Raw genomic sequence first — 17,943 nt, forward strand, 5'->3', positions numbered from 1 at the left:
TTAAAAATCAGTTTGATCCCGTTTGTGTTTTCGGTCCCAGGATGCTTCTTGAACTTGAAAACATGGATACAAAAAGGCTTTAAAACTCAGCCAAGGTCTGGGGTTTGAAATACCCAGCTGTTTAACATTCAAATAATTCCCTGGCCCTTTGTTCATTTTTTCTCCCCCTCTACATTTCGTCTGAATGCTTTGGCATGGGGGAGCCCACAGTCTGAAAGTAACTGGCCCAGCTCTCCTTACTGTATTGATTAAAGAGGCTGAAAAGGTCCATCTGCCTTTCAGCGGTCTGTGGTCCTAAGAGACACGGGAAAATCTGAGGTCCCAAGTATTCTAGGAGTAAAGTGAGAGCCCCCCCCCTCAGAACAAGTCTATTTATTTTGTTATTTTGAGACAGAGTTTCCTCCGTGCAATAGTCCTGGCTGTCCTGGAACTTCCTAGGTCTACCAGACTGACCTTGAACTCACAGAGATTCGCCTGCCTCTGCCTCCAGAATACTGGGATTATAGGCATGTACCACCACTGCCTGGCTAGAACAAGTCAGTTTGATCATCCTTTAGAAGCAAGTAAAATGAGATTATTGGAGCCACATTAGGTACTCAGAGGGCAAAGTTGTCTCTTGCCTCGTGGAGTGTAGAATCCAGCAGACACACAGCAGTTATTGACCTGAACCAAGGCATCACGTATAAGATCTGGTGTTTCCTGAGCTGGAGAAGAGAAGTGGTAGCGAGCTGCCTTCCCAGGGCCTCAGGCTGGCAGAACACATTGGGAGTTCTCTTTTTCCCCTTGGCAGCATCCTGTTCTGCCTGAAGCTGGCTGGAAGCTGCAGAGGGGAGGGAACGCACGCACGTGAGGGAAATCAGGGCGGAGAGGGTCAGGAACAGATGTGGGCACCAGGGGAAGTCATTTCAAAAAAGTAAATGAGGCTCCCTCAGCTGGAGGGGCAGCCAAGGCCCTCCACTTTGCAAGGGATGTGGATTTGGGGTGTGCTTGGTGCTTTGTTCTTCCACTCTACGTGGAAGAGTTCTTCCACGCTTCCCGCTTTGTGTTTTTGTTTGTTGTCTGTCATTTCTAAGTTATGCCACCACAGTTCAGAGTCGGTGGCAGTACCTGGTACACTCAGAGCGCTCACTAAAGGCATGCTGAACAAAAGCGTACAAATACAGGGCAGTTGCGTCCTCCGCGCCCGGCACGTCGTGGGCACCCTCTGCACATCTGTATAGCAAATGATGTGCTCTGAGAGTGTGGGGGCTGAGCACGTGGAGCTCTGGAAAGCAGGACAGCGAAGGAGGAGGGTTTCAGAGACTACAAAAGCAACAGGAAGGGTGGCGAAGGCTGCGGCGCCCCGCGGGGGGCTCTGCCCGCGTGGCGCCTGTGCCCATGGGGCGCGGGGGCACGTGCGCGTGTGCGCGTGGGGCGCGGGGTGTGTGCCCGCGCCGTGCCCCCCGCGTGCTGCCGGGCGTGAGTCACCGCGGGGCTCGCCTTTATAACTGCCGCCAGGCTCGCGGCTCGGCAGAGCAGACCGGCCACGCGTCCCCAACGTCCCCGATCGCGCGCCCCAACCGCCACCGTGTACCCGGGACGCCATGGGGGGCCCGCGCTGTGCCCCGCTACTGCTACTCCTGCTGCTGCTGCCGCTGCTCAAGTCACCCGCCGGGGATGCCGCGGTCATCACCGGGGTAAGCTGCCCGCGCACCTGTCGCGCCGGATCGCCCCGGGACACCAGGCCCGGAGTGTGTAGGCACCGGGTAGGGTGTGCCCGGTGTGACATTCTCCTGGATTTCCCTTTGGCCACTTGGGAACGTGTCTTGCTCCTAAAGTAGGGGACAGACAGGCGCACTAAGGAATCAAACTGCCTTAGCAGCGCCTTCCTCACCTCTCCTTCCCGCACCTTGGGTTTGGTCTGCTGTTCTATTTAGCAGCGCCAAGAAGTTTCTCCCCCACCCCACCCCCACTGTGAGAAAGTTCTTTTCCAGGGTTTGGAAATCCTCAACCCCCCAAATCTGACCGCCTTTCTTTAAATTGCAAAAGAGCAAGACATGCACCTCAAATTCCACAGCTCCGGGGTGGGCCTTACCCTGTGAAGTACCTTGGGTCGCGGCCATGTGTGAGCTTTGGAAAGCAACTGTGGGCTCTTTTACTGGATTGCCAGGCAGCTGCTCTTTTATTTTTAAGTCATTCTTTATTTTTCCCCCTTCTTCGTCATGAAGTTCCTCTTAGATAAATTGTCAAGTTTGATTCATGGTACGTCCCTCCTGGAGCAAGCTGTCACTAGAGAGTGTCTTCATCACGTTTAGAAAGGGCCCATTCCTTCAGCTCTCTTGACTCTTGAGTTTTCTCTTTGTCTATCTGAAGAGAGAGTTCACAACACATTTCAGAAGTCTGTCTTAATAGCCCATTTCAGAAGTCTGTTTTAATAGCCCAGCAGACCTCTGGCTGCTGTTTCACTCATTAAAGAAAAAGAAAAGTTGTTAGCATATTTATTTAAATCAATTTTAATATCTAAGAACATATTTGATTTTAATATAGATGTGTTTGGAACGATGACGTACAGGTAATAAAATAACATGTCGTTTAAGAGAAGGGTCATCATGTTGAATAAAGGAAGATGGGTGTTCTCTGTGTTTCTCAGTGTACGGATTGCATTCTGAAAGCTCTGGGGCTATGGCAGCATTGAGCTATGCCCCGTAGATATTTGATTTTATGCCTTGTGTTATTTATTAGAGCTGAGATTCTTAAAACCATTTCTAAAACTTCATCAGTAGCCAGTTGGTGTGTGTGTGAACAAAAGTCTCTACGGTGTCTTTGTAACACATGCGAATGGAAACATGATTGGGTGGGTTTTTCCCTCCTTCCCCTGCTGGTTCATTCTAAGGGTTTCCTAATCCTCTAAGCCCCCAGGTTCCTGGGTACTGCAAGTGTTGCCCGGTTCTATTCACAGGACACTGCTTGCATGGCTCCGCAATGGGTTAAGGAGAATAAAGGGTACCAGGAAACAGCTGTCTAATTAAAAAGATATAAACTTAGGCAATTCTCTGTAAATTTCCAACTGAAGCTTTTGGTTATGAAATGAAATTTTATCTCATTTCATGTTTACATGCTGGTGGGGTTCAGGGATGGGGGCGGTACCGTCATGTGGACTCCTGTTTTTTTGTTGTTAATTCAATGTTATGAAAAGAGTATTGGAAAAACTTCTCTAAAGCAACACGGCAATAGAACGTTAGTTGGGTCCCCCTGACAGAAACCATGTGGATTCAGATGAAAAAGTCAGTGATTTCTTTAGAGAAAATGTATACAGGGTGATAAGCATCTAAGAGATTGATTGAATTTTAAAAGAATTTTCTAGATTTTTTTTTATGGTCTTAGAAAAAGAGCTGTTGGGGTTTCAGAATTTAGAGTCTTTTACTACACATACACACACACACGCACACAGTCTTTGAGCTTGATATCTTCATATAGATGTAGTAAAACCATAGTGCAGAAGATTGTTGAGTAGATCTAACACTTAAGGACTATGATGGTCATATGTGCATGATTTCTGGTGTCCAGACAAGAATCAGAAGGTGAGGATGTATAAACATCATCCTATAATAAAAGAGGAAAAGTCACCCAAAGTTAAATAAGCCACTACTTACTTTGAACAACAGAATGCTAGCCGCTGCTGAAACAAAGTATCACTTTGTTGTTGTTGTCTCTAAGAAGGAGCCATAGCTCTTAGGATACATTTTCATGCAAATAAATTTGGACTCCATTTCTCCACTGCCACACGGGAAGTCCTCCACACTGATTCTTTGGCTGTATGCACTTGTAGTTTATGCATGCTGGGTGTGTACTTTGAGAGATTACTGCTGCCCATTGCCCCTGTTGTCCTGTGCCTGTCTCACCTAAAGGACTTTTGTGCCTAGTTCAACTGAGTTTCTGATGTACACATCTGCTGATTCTAAGCAGTCAGTTCCTTTCTGCATGTCATTCGCTTGAACGACTATTGGAATGGGGCAAAAGTCTTGGTCTGTCCCTTCCCTCCCTTGAAGAGTTCTTATTTTGAAAGAGGAAATGGTGAAAATCAGGGTACCCAGGCAAGAAGCACCCAGTCTCACAAAGCGCAGGGCAAATATTTGAAAGGGAAAACGAGCAGTTCTAAATGTTGCGCCGGTGCTTCTACAGGTCTGCAGTGGTTTGTGCCAGATTTGGAGACCATGTTCCTTTCTTTTTTAAAACTAGGCCTCATATATTCAGCAGTTTATAGTCATAAAATCTTGCGATTTGATTTGTGCAGTTCCAAATGGCTGTGTATAGTGCAGGGCTAGCATAAGCACATTCTTTAAGTTCAGCCATAAAGCACCAGAAGAGAATTGAAGTGTTGTTCCCCCTCCCGTTCTCCTTGCTTCTTAATCCTGGCTTTCATATTTACCGGAGCTCTTTAGTTCAGGGAAACATTCTGATCAATGTGACTGTAGGTGTATACAAGCAAATGGAGCTTATGGTTCTGGTTTATTAAAAATTACTGCATTGGGATACTTTTATGTGTGTGTAGGTATACATGTTGAGTGAGGTGTTCACACACACACATGTATGGGCATGTGTGTAGAAGCCAGACATTAAGTACAGACACTGTCCTCAGGTGCTAGCCACCTTATTTTTTTGAAACATAGTTCCTCACATGGCTTAGAATGCCCCCGATTTGGCTAAACTGGTTGACCACCATGCCCCAAGGATTAGCCTGCTCCCTCTTCCCAGAGCTGGGATTGCAAGCGCAAGCCACCATGTCTGTCTTCTCTGGTAGGTTCTAAGGATTGAACTCGCGTCCTCATGTGTGTGTTGCAAGTACTTCACTGGCTGGGCATTTGGATATTTAAAGGGGATTTTCGCCGCTAATTTTAGAATTCCCGAGCCTGAGCCTTCCCCGCTCTCTATATTTATCTGTTGGTTTCTTTCGTTTCAGGCTTGCGACAAAGACTCGCAGTGTGGAGGAGGCATGTGCTGCGCTGTCAGTATCTGGGTTAAGAGCATAAGGATCTGCACACCCATGGGCCAAGTGGGAGACAGCTGCCACCCCCTGACTCGGAAAGTTAGTGTCTGCACTGGGACTTCTGGTCTACCTTCCCGCTGAGCAAGGCCCAGGCGATGGAAGTCTTGGGTAGTACACTTGAAATTGGAAGTCACAGGACAGTACGGGGGTAGGGGAGGCACCCATTTCTCCCTTTTTTCCCCTTACATCCCAATTATCATTTCTATACCATTGCTCTCCTGACATGAAAAGTAACCCATCAACTTAATTCCTAACATGTGGACGTGCTTAGGTTTATAAGGAACAAAGTAGAAATTTTACTGGGACATAGTTGGTAAAATCAAAGTGAAGAGTTCTTGAAAAGACTCAGTGCTCAACCAGCTGATGGAGAAGGAGTCAGTCAACTTTGCGGGCTTTGTTTGTTGTGTTTCATTTTGAGACCATCACCAATAACTAACTCACTTACACTTATATCTTACAAGTTCTATTTTGTTGGTTTTTGAGACAGCTTCTCATGTAGTCTAGGCTGGCCTTGAACTCCTGATTCTCTTTCTTCCAAGTATGGAGCTTATAGGCATGTATATACCACAGTGCCCAGTTAAAACTTCGTATTCTATACCTATAAGATTTTAATAACTTTGGAGATTTGGGACATTTAATTTTCTAACATGATTGCAGAGCAGCTCAATGTCATGGTAACCTAAAGAACTTTGGAAAGGGTATGGACCCTGAAAGGCGAGGTCACAGGCCTTCAGGGTCAAGTCGGATAGAGCTTTGAGACTATGTGCCTAGGAATAGCAGATTCTCCAACTGGAGAGCCAGTGGGTTTCTACAACATCAGGACGTAGGTAGGGGAGATGGAAGGTGACCAGACAGTGAGTAGAACTGTGTCCTTGTCTATCACATGGAGAAAAAATTTAAACACAGTTTAGTGTCAGACAAGTGTTAAGGTTGACAAGTGGCAGCCCCTTCCTGCTATCTCTCTTCATCCTCATTGTTCCCATCAGGCAAATCTAGTCCAGAGGCAACGGTCCAGGGCAGGTGGCTTCCTGGAAGAAGATTCTATACTTCTTTAAAGAAAATGTAGCATATTTTCAAATCAAACAGAATTCTGTCTTCTTTTTTCCCCCATACATCTTTGGGTTTGAAGCTATTATAGACACCACCGTCTTCTCTGTGATTCCAACTGCCCTAGATAACTTTGGTAGCCTGTCGCTGAGGTGCAGCTCAGTGTGAGGACCCCAGAATTTGGTTGCCGTGGAGCCTGTCTGAAGATTGTACTCAAGGCCAGCTGTGCTGTGGTTGGCTGCCTTGTGAAATGCTTCCTGTTGCATTTGAGCCATTCTTCCTGTGGTTTGACCCTGCAAGATTTCACTCATTTTTTAAACATGACACACACCTTTTATTCCTGGGCATTTACCGTCAGTCATGGGTCTTAACACCAGGCTTCCCAGAGCAAGTGAGGCTGGCTCAGTTGCTTTCCGTACTGGATCCTTTTTCTTCCTTACTACCTAGCAAGTCCTCTCTTGTGTACTGAAGCCATTGTCCCTAAGTAGCTTCCTGTTGTTTTTCTGCTCTGAGAACCATGTATAGAAAGCATACCTGAAAAAAATACAAAGTAACCTTTTGGTGTCGACAGTAACTACTTTACTGTCATTTAGTCTATACAAACTGTTGAGTATGTCGTTCTTACCCAGTATCTCGCACCTCTGCTGCACATTTGTCTTTTCCATGCACTCTACACAGCATTAAGCCCAATTGAGGTCACACAGACTATCCTGGAGCAAACATAGAGCAAGCCTTCTTTCCGTCTCTCTGACAAAGATTACTCCATTCCTCTACCCGAGGGAAATCAGTCGTGGTCATTTGAGCATTTTTTACTAACTAAAAACCAAATGGCAGAGGCAAGATGCCCACCAGGATAAGTGCTAATAGTCCAGGTTTGTGCTTTGTGCCTTATGTGTATACACATGTACATGTGTGTGCACATGGTTCTGTGTTTGCCTATGGATGCCAGACATTGCTGCTGAGTGTCTTACTCACTCAGTGCCTGGCTTTTTTCCAAAATGGTGAAGATCTGAACTCAGGTCTTTGTGCTTGCTTGGCAAGCAGTTCATACTCTGAGCCATCTCCCCAGGTCCTGCCATGTGTGTGTGTGTGTGTGTGTGTGTGTGTGTGTGTGTGTGTGTTTAAGAAAGCATAAGCAAGGTGGCAGTGGCACGCACCTCTGATCCCAGTACTTGGGAGGCAGAGGCAGGAGGATCTCGAAGTTGAGGACAGCCTGGCTTACTCGGACAGCAAAGGCTACACAGAAAAACCCTGACTAGAAAAACAAGGCAGAACAAACACCCCAAATTCAAAAATCAAAAGAAAAGAAAGCATTTCATTGGGGTTGGTTACAGGTTCAGAGGGTTAGAGTTCATGATTGCAGAGCAGAGGCAGGGCAGCAGGAACAGCTGAGAGCTCAGAGCTTAAACCATAGAAAGAGTATTCAAATGCTTGAACCTACAGGGTTCATTCTCAGTCAAACCACCACAACCAGCTTCATTCTGTAGGCCAATCAACAGAGTAATCCTGGTTCCCACTCCTTCCCCTCCTCCTGCCCCACCCCCATTCACTCCTCAGAGAGGGTAAGGCCTCCCATGGGAAGTCAACAAAGTCTGGCACATCACTTTGAGGCAGGACCAAGACACCTCCCCCACCCCGCCACTCCATCCCCCAGTATCTTGGCTGAGCAAGGTATTCCTCCATAGAGAATGGGCTCCAAAAAGCAAATTCATGCACTAGGAATAAAGCCTGGTCCCACTGTCAGCGGCCCCGCAGACTTCCCAAGCCACACAACTGTCACCTGCATTCAGAGGGCCTAGTTTGGTTCTATGAAGGTCTCCCCCCACCCTGCTTCCAGTCTGAACCCAGTGAGCTCCTACTAGCTCGGGTCAGTTTTCTGTGGGTGTTCTCATCATGGTCTCGACCCCTTTGCTCATATTATTGCTCCTCCCTCTCTATGACCGGACTCTGGGAGCTCAGCCCAGTGCTCCCCTGGATATGGACCTCTGCATCTGCTTCTGCCAGTTGATTGATGAAGGTTCTATGGTGACAATTAAGGTAGTCATCAATCTGATTACAGGAGAAGGTCAGTTCAGGCACCCTTTCCACTATTGCTTAGGGTCTTAGCTGGGGTCATCCTTGTGGATTCCTGGGAAATTCCCTAGTGCCACGTTTCTCACTAGCCCCATAATGGCTCCCTCAATCAAGGTATCTCTTTCCTTGCTCTTCCTCTTTGTGTATCTCGGCCTTCCAGTTACCTCCCCTTTCTTTTCTCCCCCTTCATCCTCCCTTTCCGCCCTCCCTTCTCCCCTACCCCATGCTCCCACTTTACTCAGGAGATCTTGTCTAATTCCCCTTCCCTGGGAATCCATGTTTGTCTCTCTTAGGGTTCTCCTTGTTACCTAGCTTCTCTGGGGCTGTGTTGTCCTATACTTCTAACAACTTAGCTATGCTATGTCACGGTGGCATACTTCTGTAGTTGTCTGTGTTTAGGGTTCTAAATGCTCCTTGTACCTGAATGTCCTGTCTTTCCCAAAATTTGGGGAGTTTTCTGCTGTTATTTTACTGAAGAGGTTTTCAATGGCCCCAGATCATGTGCCAATGATCTGAATAGTTGATTTTTAAGGGTATCCCAAAGCTTTTGCATATTCTCTCTCTCCTTGTCTCCCTCCCCTCTGCATTTCTCTCTCTCTCTCTCTCTCTCTCTCTCTCTCTCTCTCTCTCTCTCTCTCTCACACACACACACACACACACACACACATACATTATTTATATTATATGTGTGTATTTGGATGTATATACATATTATATATACACATATGTATACATACATATATTTGGATATATATTTGGATTGTTAGTGTCAGATCAAATGGTCTGTCGTTAACCTCTATTATTTTTTCTTCTGCTTGATCTAACGTTACTAAGGCTGTCAAGTAATGCTTCCATATCTGACCCATGGAGTGCCTTGTTTCCTCCGTTGACGCCTGTCAGTTCTCCTCCAGATCCTATGTTGGCCTTCCTTAACTCACTTGACTGCCTGTGTTTTTTTCATTAATCTCATATGTCTGTTGAAAACGGCTTATCTTCCGGGATAGAAATCTTTTGTGACTTCATGTGACAGCCTCCTTAGTGGCTTTCTCTTGAAAGTATGTCTTGGGAGGTCTCCGTCCTGGATTTTGACTGATCTGAGGCACGAATTTGCTTATTCTTATAATCATTTCCAAGGCTCCTCTTCCACCAAGGTTCTCCCTCACAAGACCCCAATGAGGCACAGCTAAACTTAGGAGGAGGCTAGCTAGTGTCCAAGTGGGCGGGGCAGGGCAGGGCTGAGGCAGGGACTCTTTTGCTATTTTTGATATTTAAAAAGCAACTGAGTTTTGTTTCCATGATTTAATTTGCTGTAATGCCAGTTCTGAAAAGGAGTGAGTCTGTCTTCTCACACACCCCTGCTTACAGCCCTGCAGTTAGTCTTCACAGGTCAAATAAAAAAAACTTCTAAATGACTACGATTTTATAATAAAACTAAGTGATAAGCCGGCAGAAGTGCTCAAAAACAAGATTTCATGTCATGTCTGAGATATCTACATGAAATACATTTCTAGAACTCAGATTTTATGACATTCTATAGCCTTTTCTCCTATCCTGGAAAATTTTAAAGGTCATTTTGATGACCTATTTTCAGGGTCAGTGCTGAAGTTGATCATCTTGGTGAAGATAAAGTTAACATAGTCTAGAAAAATGTAGTTCTAGAATGTTCTCAACTACATTCTCCCCAAGGGAAGTAAAGGAGAATGCTTTCATAGATTTGCCCCGATGAGCACTGCGGCACAGTTCTCATTCTACTCGAGGCCAGCGATGGTTTCCTAGAAAACTGTAAAAATACAAATCCTTCATGGAAAATTTTTTCTCCTACTTCAGGGTGGCATAGTCAGCAGCCCCCAAAGCTGACTTTTGAAGGGCTAGAGCGGTAGCTGAGAAGTGGAAGGGCAGGTGAAGCCAGGCGGTTCTGGGGTCTGCCCCTCGCTCTGTCTCGAGCACGACCATCGACTTGTGGACTTAGAGTTGGCGTTAACTGTCATTTTTAAAGTTGAGAGGTTTTTTATTTTATATTTGATAATTCAAAGTGAAATAAAAGAGTGGGACTTGATTGCAGACGGCTATCATCTCATCACTTGGGACCCTGAGGCAAGTGGAATCCAAGTTCAAGGCCAGCCTGGGTCAGGGAGTGAGTCTCTAGGGCAGTAGCTCGGGGTTAGAGTGAGTACCTCGCGTAATCAAGGACCTGGGTTCAGTCCCAAGCACCACCAGAAGCCAAAGAAACAAGGAAGCAAAGAATCCAAGACATTAGTTTACCTGGAGAAAGCACATTTCATGGGGAATAATGTTTTAAGTGGTATTCATTTTTTAGGACGTTGAGTGACTCATGAAATCATGTCTTTAGAAAATAGTTATAAAAATCACACTATTTTAAAAAAAAAGAATCACACTATTTTAATGTCTATTAATAGTTTACACTGTGGTTTTAACTAGATTGTGGTTTCCATAATTTAAAGGAAGACTTTTATGCCAGGTTTTCTATACTATTTGATGAATATAATTGATACTTGAATTTTTTACGGTTTTATTTTTTTTTAATTTATTAATTTAAAAAAGTGTTCCGATCGCATCTTTGTTTGTTCCACTCTCTGGTTTGTTTGCACTAGAGCGGGACATAGAGCCCTTGCCCACGCCATGCAAGTGTTTTCCCGCTGAGCTACATACCCAGCTCCAATCCAGTTTGTATGCATGTCTCTATTATGTTTGCACAGGGGTGTGTGTGTGTGCGTGTGCGTGTGTATGTGTGTGTGTGTGTGTGTGTGTGTGTGTGTGTGTGTGTGTGCACATGTTGAGGACAGGGGTCCATGTTGTCTTCCTCATTAAATTTACACCTCACTTTTTGAGACAAGGTCTTTCATTGCATCTGGGGCTCATGGTTTCGGTAGACTGACTGGTGTGTGTTTGCCCGTCGTCCGGCTGTCTCCAGCTCTTCAGCATCAGGACTTCAGGGCCACCCTGTGCCTGGCTTTCATGTGGATGCTTGGATGAGAACTCATCAGTCCTCATGCTTGCACTTATCCGACTGATCCATTTCCCCAGTTTTAAATACGTATTTAAACAAATTTTTCTTCCTTTCCTTTTCTTTTCTTCTCCCTCTCTCTTCCTTCTTCTATTTCTCTTTCTTGTTTCAACAGCCTCTCACTATGTAGAATTTGTAACCTTCTACCTCCTGAATACTGAGATTACGGTACAGATGTGCATCACCACACCCAGCTACAATTTTTTTTTTTAAATTTCACTTTAAAACTTGGACTGTACAATTACCCCTTACTGAAAGAAAAAAAAATACAATTTGAGTCTTGCTACAAAAGTTTTTGAAGATGTCAAACTTTATTAGTGATTCCCGTTTTAAACCCAGTGTATGGCTAAACACTGTCACTGTAACTTAAGGATATGCTCTTTTCACACTTATGTTTAGCATTCTTGGGAAGACTGAAAGATAACCCACGTGACTTAGCGGTTTAGTAAAAGATGGTTAGAGAGAACATAATGTGTGATTTCCTCATTCTTCCTACTGTGGGCATTGAGAGTCACTGGTGCAGGGACTTCTTGGAGCAGCATCAGAACTGTGGCTGTAGGCTCAGTGGACAGTGTCCCCAGACAGAACATACTGTAGTTTACCTCAGGGTTCTCAACCTTCACCCTATACCTAGTTCCTCCAGATGGTGGCATCTTGCAAAACTGGAGGCCAATTCAGCAATAGTCAGGACAGAAAGCAGTTCCATCGCTACAGAGTCATGCCCCTCCCTCCCTTCCTCCCTCCCTCCCTCCCTCCCTCCTTCCTTCTCTTTTTAACTTCCTACCCCCGCCCCAAGTGTGCATGCATGTGTGTGCATGTGTGTGTGTTACTGGAGATTGAAGGCAGGATCTCACCCCTTAGGCAAGCACTCCACCACTGAGCTATATACTCAGCTCCACATTTACTTTTTTTACTTTGAGAGAGGGTCTCACTATGTGGTCCAAGCTGGTCTCGAACCCACCATCCTCCTGCCTCAGTCCCCTGTAGGATTTTATAGGTCTATGCTTCAGTTTTCCCTTTAAAAGTACCACAAGCACGTAAGAAGCATGCTCTGTGTTGGCGAGTTTAGAATTTACTGTTTGGAATTGTGGACTGTAAGAAGCTGGTGTTGCGCTGATTCTGAAGCAAGCCACCGGGTTTGGGACTAGTGGTTAGAATGTGGATCGATGTAAAGGTTTCGTCACCCCATGGATACCCCATGGATTGATTTGTTTTCTGACTTCTGAACCTAGAAGTGAATGGGCCCAGGGAGAAGCAGGAGAACCATGCCGACTGGATGGTTTCAGGACTCGTGCTGTTCACCACGAGAGACTTCCAAATGGAAAGGGGGAGAGAAAATTGCTGTGAGCTCGAACTGCTTGGGAGTGATGCTTAGAAGGAGAAACGCAGATTGGGTCTTGGTTGGTGAGAGAAAAGGCAAGCACCAGGATGAGGAATCCTGAAGCTCATGGAAGCAGGTCTGGATTGATGTTCCTGCAAAAGACCTTTCCCTTCTGGTCCATTGTTGTAGCCTTCAGTACCTAGAATAGGGACTGGAGATGGGATAGCAGGTAACATACCAACTTGAAACATGCTTGTTGGGTCCTGTGTATAACCCTGGGATGGGATGATGATTTTACACTTGTATGGGACAAGCACAGTTCCTTGAACATGGATGCTGGCTGCTAGTTATCAGCTTCAGTACTGTGTATGTACATCTTGAGCTAGCTCACTGTTTACTGAGAGGGCTATCCTGAATGTTTAGGAACTTAGCAACATTTCTATCACCTGCACACACACGCACGCACACTCGCCTACCCCAATTCCAGTTGTGTCAGACGTAACTGACTGGGTATTGCTGTATGGACAGAATCATCCCTGGTAACTGAGAGCCACTGGTCCATATTGTTTGCTAAGGCTTGGCTTGGAGAAGTCTTGCATTAAAAATCTCAGCGTCAGAATGGACTGCAAAGGTCATTGGTGGTCACATCCCACACTGCCCAGTTGTTACTGTCTAAAGCTAGCCCAGCTGTACCCAGCTGTTGGATGTGTTCTGGGTGGCAGCGCCACCCCCCCACCTCTGCCTTAGCCCCGCAGCCTTGACTCACACAGTGGTAGAACTATTCTGAACACACCATCTGCCTGAGCCCTATGGGCAGCGTGGCTGTGGCTGTGTAGAGATGCTACGTTTAGCACCTTGGAAATAAGCACTCATCATAAAATCAAAAGGTCCCTGGGGAGCCTGGCTGTGTGCCTTACTCTGCCTGGTGAGCATACCACAAGCCCTGCCCTCTGTTGCTTCTCTCATTTCCCTTCGTGTTTATTGATGTCAGTCATCTCCCTGACCCATCCAGCGCCATGTTGCAAATGGAAGGCAGGAAAGAAGAAGGGCGAAGAGAAGAAAAAAGAAAAAGGAGGTAAGAAGAATGAGAGAGAGAGAGAGAGAGAGAGAGAGAGAGAGAGAGAGAGAGAGGCCTCACCCAGGAATACATCCAGGACTCTTGGCTTTTGCTTTGTACATGAGCATTGGGTTTGCCCTCTCAGATCAGCCCAGGAGTAAGATCGGAATGGTTCTGCCACTGTCTGAAGACAGCCTTTTGCCTTTTAAAAAAAATCTATAAAGAAATATATCCTGAAAACATCTGTGTAATTGGTGTGGGTGGCTTCTTTTGATAGGATAGACCAGAAGTACACAGAATGACAGCTAAGGAAACATTTGAAGCTGGAAACAGGGTTTACCTTCTCTGCCAATCTCTCTCTCTCTCTCTCCTTCCTTCCCTTCCTCCTCCTCCTCCTCCTCCTCCTCCTCCTCCTCCTCCTCCTCCTCCTCCTTCTTCTCTCTCTCTCTCTCTCTCTCTCTCTCTCTCTCTCTCTCTCTCTCCTTTTTCTCCAGGGTCTCCCCCCAGGCTATTCTCCAATTCATGATTCTCCTTTTCAGCATCCTGAGTGCTGCCATTCCAGGACTGAGCCACCTAACCAGGACAGGGTGTTAAACAAGCTAGAAATCCTGTACCTGCAGGGTCGGGTGGTTTTCCTGTCTCTATTCTAGAACTTTGGAAAGTATACCTATTTTGAGTGACAGCTGTCAGTTGGGCTGCCCCCATCCAGCACCGATGGTGGCATGTACAGGGACTGTGGAGTGGCTTTGGCCATGAAGCAGGTCTTCTCCAGAGTCAGGCGGAGAGCCTCTGGGTACAGAAGTTCTTCATATTCAGCTTGCCTTTCTCATGGTTCCCCTCTAGACATCCTCAGTGATTTAACTCTGGTGGCTGTGGGTGAATGTGATGCCCATATTCCTGACTAGCTGTGGATTCATCCTTGTGCATTGAATACATGTGGTCATGCCTAGGCCTTCCTGTGGAGCTTATATAGCAAGACACTATAAAAAGAAAACAAATAAGTATGCGGCTTATTCAGTAACATGCTTGCCACAGAAGCAAGAAGTCTTGGGTTCTATCCCCCAAAACCTCAGTACAAAAGCCAACTGCGGGGGGGCGAGCTTCTGTAATTCCAGCATTGAGGAGGCAAAGGCAAGTGGATCCTGGGTCTCAGTGGCCACCTGGTCTACTGAAATTGGCCAGTGCCATTTTTATTAAGAGACCCTGTCTCAAAATGGAAAAGTGACTGAGGAAGGAAGATATTCAACATCCGCCTTTGTCCTCCACATGGATCCTGCATAAATTTTGCATGCATACCCACCCAGATGTGTATATGCACAACACACAGGCAGACAGACAGGCATGCATGCACACACACGTGCGTACACACACACACACACACACACACACACAGCACCAAAATGAGAAAATACAACAGGCAAACAGGCTTTGTATTTCTGATCCATCTGTAGCCAAACCTTCAGCTCCATATGTGTGAAGGAACTTGGGCTGTTTTCTCATCTATGTGTGTACTCCCATCTCTCCTCTGAAAAACAGGTGTGAGTCTGTATTTGAAATCTTCCCATGCTGATGACAGGGATGGGAAAGACGATGTATATTGCAAGGGGCTGTGTATTGCCTATCGAGCGTTCAGTAATGTAGATGAGGATCCAGATATCCACAGAACGGCTTCATTTATTTTCATTTTTATTTTTTGTCAGAGTGATGGGCAGATGACTCAGTTGGGAAGAATGCTTGTTTTGCAATCCCAAAGACCCTAGATCAAATCCCCATTAACCTCATAAAAAGCCAAGCATGTGACCCCAACACTGGGGGTGGGGAGTGGGGTAGAGATGGGTGTACCCCAGGACCTCACTGGCCTGCCAGCCTAGTTGAAATAGCAACCTTATCTGTAAGAGGCCCTGTCCCAAGAAAATAAATTGGCAGGCTCTGGCCTCGGCCTTCATGTGCTAGGGGTAAAGTCACACACTTAGATGTATGCACCACACATATACATACATATTAAACACTAAATAAACCAACAAGCAGGCAAATTGAAAAATCAAACTTTTTTGACTCGGTTCCCTTTTTTATTGTAGGTTCCATTTTGGGGGCGGAGAATGCATCATACTTGTCCCTGCCTGCCAGGCTTGGCGTGTTTACGGACCTCTTTCAACCGGTTTATCTGTTTGGCCCGGAAGTGATCCCTCTGAAGCAGGAACTTGAAGTGTGAACCTCCCCTGCACAATGTCCGTCAAGTCTCACTTGTGAGTGTGTCAAACAAAGAATATGCCAGAAAGAAACGCTCTCACTTCCTCCACTTCCCAAGTCACATTTTGAAGTGACTTTTGTTTTTCTTTACGAAGGAGAGTTTTGATTTTTGGATAGACGCATAATGGGCACAGCATTCTGGACCGACTTCTCATTTCCCTGTTTATGACTTGACATTTTTTGAATGCCAGAAACAACCATGTTCACAAACAGGAGAATCAGAGTAGGTATTTTGTTGCAGAAGTTTCTTTTTTGTCCTTTGCACCCCCTCTGCCCATCCTGCCGAGTGCACAGACGTGCCCTCCCTTCAGAGACTCTGATGGTCCTCACTTTAGCCTAGCGTTCTAAAGTGGGGTCTCTACAGCCCTGGTTTGCTGGTAGACCTACTAAGGAGGCTTAAACAGCTAGCTCTGTCCTCATTTGGTGGCAAGAGGGTGCAATTTGAACCAGACACTCCAGGCGGCTCATTGGGCGCAGAAGTTGAGAGTGCTTCTGGGATTTTTCCGGCACCCATCCAGCCCAGGGGCTTTCAGTTCTGCCGGTTAGCTGGTGGGAGGACAAACTTAATGGGGCACTGGAGGAATGTGGTCCGCTTTTCTAGATTTGTTTAAGCAAAAGGCGTTTTCTCCCTAATGGAATATTACATTTCTTTTTTTCATTCTTTTTTTTACTTGAAGATCTTTTTTTTTTTTTTTTTTTAAATCTTCTTGTTGGAGACATTCTAAGGAATGCCACTTGAGGAGGAAGCATTGATTTTCATCTGGCATGACAGGAGTCATCATTTAAAAATCGGTGTTAAGTTATAATTTAAACTTTTATTTGTAATCCAAAGGTCTATTGTAATGGATTTCCTGATATCTTGCCATTTGTACTGGTATCAATATTTCTATGTAAAAAAAATTCTGTATCAGAATAATGATAATACTGTATATCCTTTGATTTATTTTGATATTATATCCTTATTTTTGTCACGGTTGTCAACAGTTTTTATTACAAGCAGATTTCTATATAGCCCTCATCCTAAAGTGGGCAGACACCCCAAGGCTGGTGAAATCACCCTAACACTGCGTGCATTTTAATTTCACATTCAGGAGAGTTGTGTTTGTGTGAATTTCAAAGTAGCACAGAAATGTATAAATAAACCATGTGCAGCCATCAAGAAGGCTTTGGAGAATGAAGGGAAAAGTGACACCCAGAAGTGACTGTTAGCTGGAATGGACCCGCAGGTTTGCCCTGCAAAACCTGATGGAGTATGCATGATGCATGGCGTGGCATGGGCTAGGCTATAACCACATAGTGGTGCCGATGTGCTCTGGCCTTGAACAGTCCCCGAAATGTTGTCAGTCCGTATTGTGTCACAAATAAACAACATCTGAAACCGTAAGTTGGAGTGACTACACGTTTGCCCACGCCCACCCACCACCTGCTCCCCAAAGTAGATCCCAGTGCTCCATCCTCTGGTTATTTGTTCAGTTAAGGGCTACACAGGTGCATCGGATATAACTTACACATTGGTCTAACAGATGGCACCATTGTATGGATTCTTGTTGAACTGGTCACCACAGCTTCTCAGAGAAGCGTTTTCCATTTGCTTTATGCTGGAGGAAACATTTTTAGTAAGTCTGTTGAAAACAAAATAATCAACTTGAACAAGGGGAATTATGGGAAAGAAGTGGCCACGTCAGCAATGTGGTTAAAGTTATTTTCACATAACATTCAAGACATTTTTCACTAAGTGGCAAAATGTAATTTTAATTTTAATTTTCACCAAAATTAAAAGCTGCAACTATCCCTTATATGATCTTATTCAAAAGGCTCATACCTAAAGGGACAGATGGAGTCTCGGGTGCCCAACCAAGAGGACCAAAATGCCTGGAAAGTAAACAGCTGGGCTGGGTACTCATTAGCACCTGCTGCCCCAGAGCCTTGGTGTTTGTTCTCACTCCCTTCGCTTGTTACTTTTGTTGTGTCTAGAGCAACACACTGTTTGGAGATTATTTTGCTAATTGACATCAATACCAACACCTTTCAAATCACTGTTTCACAAACCATGTAATCCCATTTCTCAGAAGTTATATTTTTTTAAGTATTGCTATTGCGTGTGAGTGTGTGTGTGTGTGTGTGTGTGTGTGTGTGTGTGGAAG

General features: G+C 45.4%; 1 protein-coding gene across 2 annotated transcripts; it reads left to right on the plus strand.

Annotated features, from left to right (window-relative positions):
- The first annotated feature begins 961 nt into the window (after window positions 1–961).
- Window positions 962–16,770, plus strand: Prok2 (prokineticin 2). Of its 2 annotated transcripts, XM_048438468.3 has the most exons (4): window positions 962–1,676; window positions 4,940–5,065; window positions 13,505–13,567; window positions 15,628–16,770. In XM_048438468.3, exons 1-4 carry the CDS (start codon window positions 1,584–1,586, stop codon window positions 15,730–15,732), a joined length of 387 nt encoding a protein of 128 aa, XP_048294425.1. In that variant the 5' UTR covers window positions 962–1,583; the 3' UTR covers window positions 15,733–16,770. The 2 variants fall into 2 exon arrangements, with proteins under 2 accessions (XP_048294425.1, XP_048294424.1); XM_048438467.3 differs by lacking the exon at window positions 13,505–13,567 and having other exon boundaries at window positions 1,378–1,676.
- Window positions 16,771–17,943: the final 1,173 nt, after the last annotated feature.

The sequence above is a fragment of the Myodes glareolus genome, chromosome 3, assembly GCF_982192425.1.
Source record: "Myodes glareolus chromosome 3, mMyoGla1.1, whole genome shotgun sequence".
NCBI lineage: Eukaryota > Metazoa > Chordata > Mammalia > Rodentia > Cricetidae > Myodes > Myodes glareolus.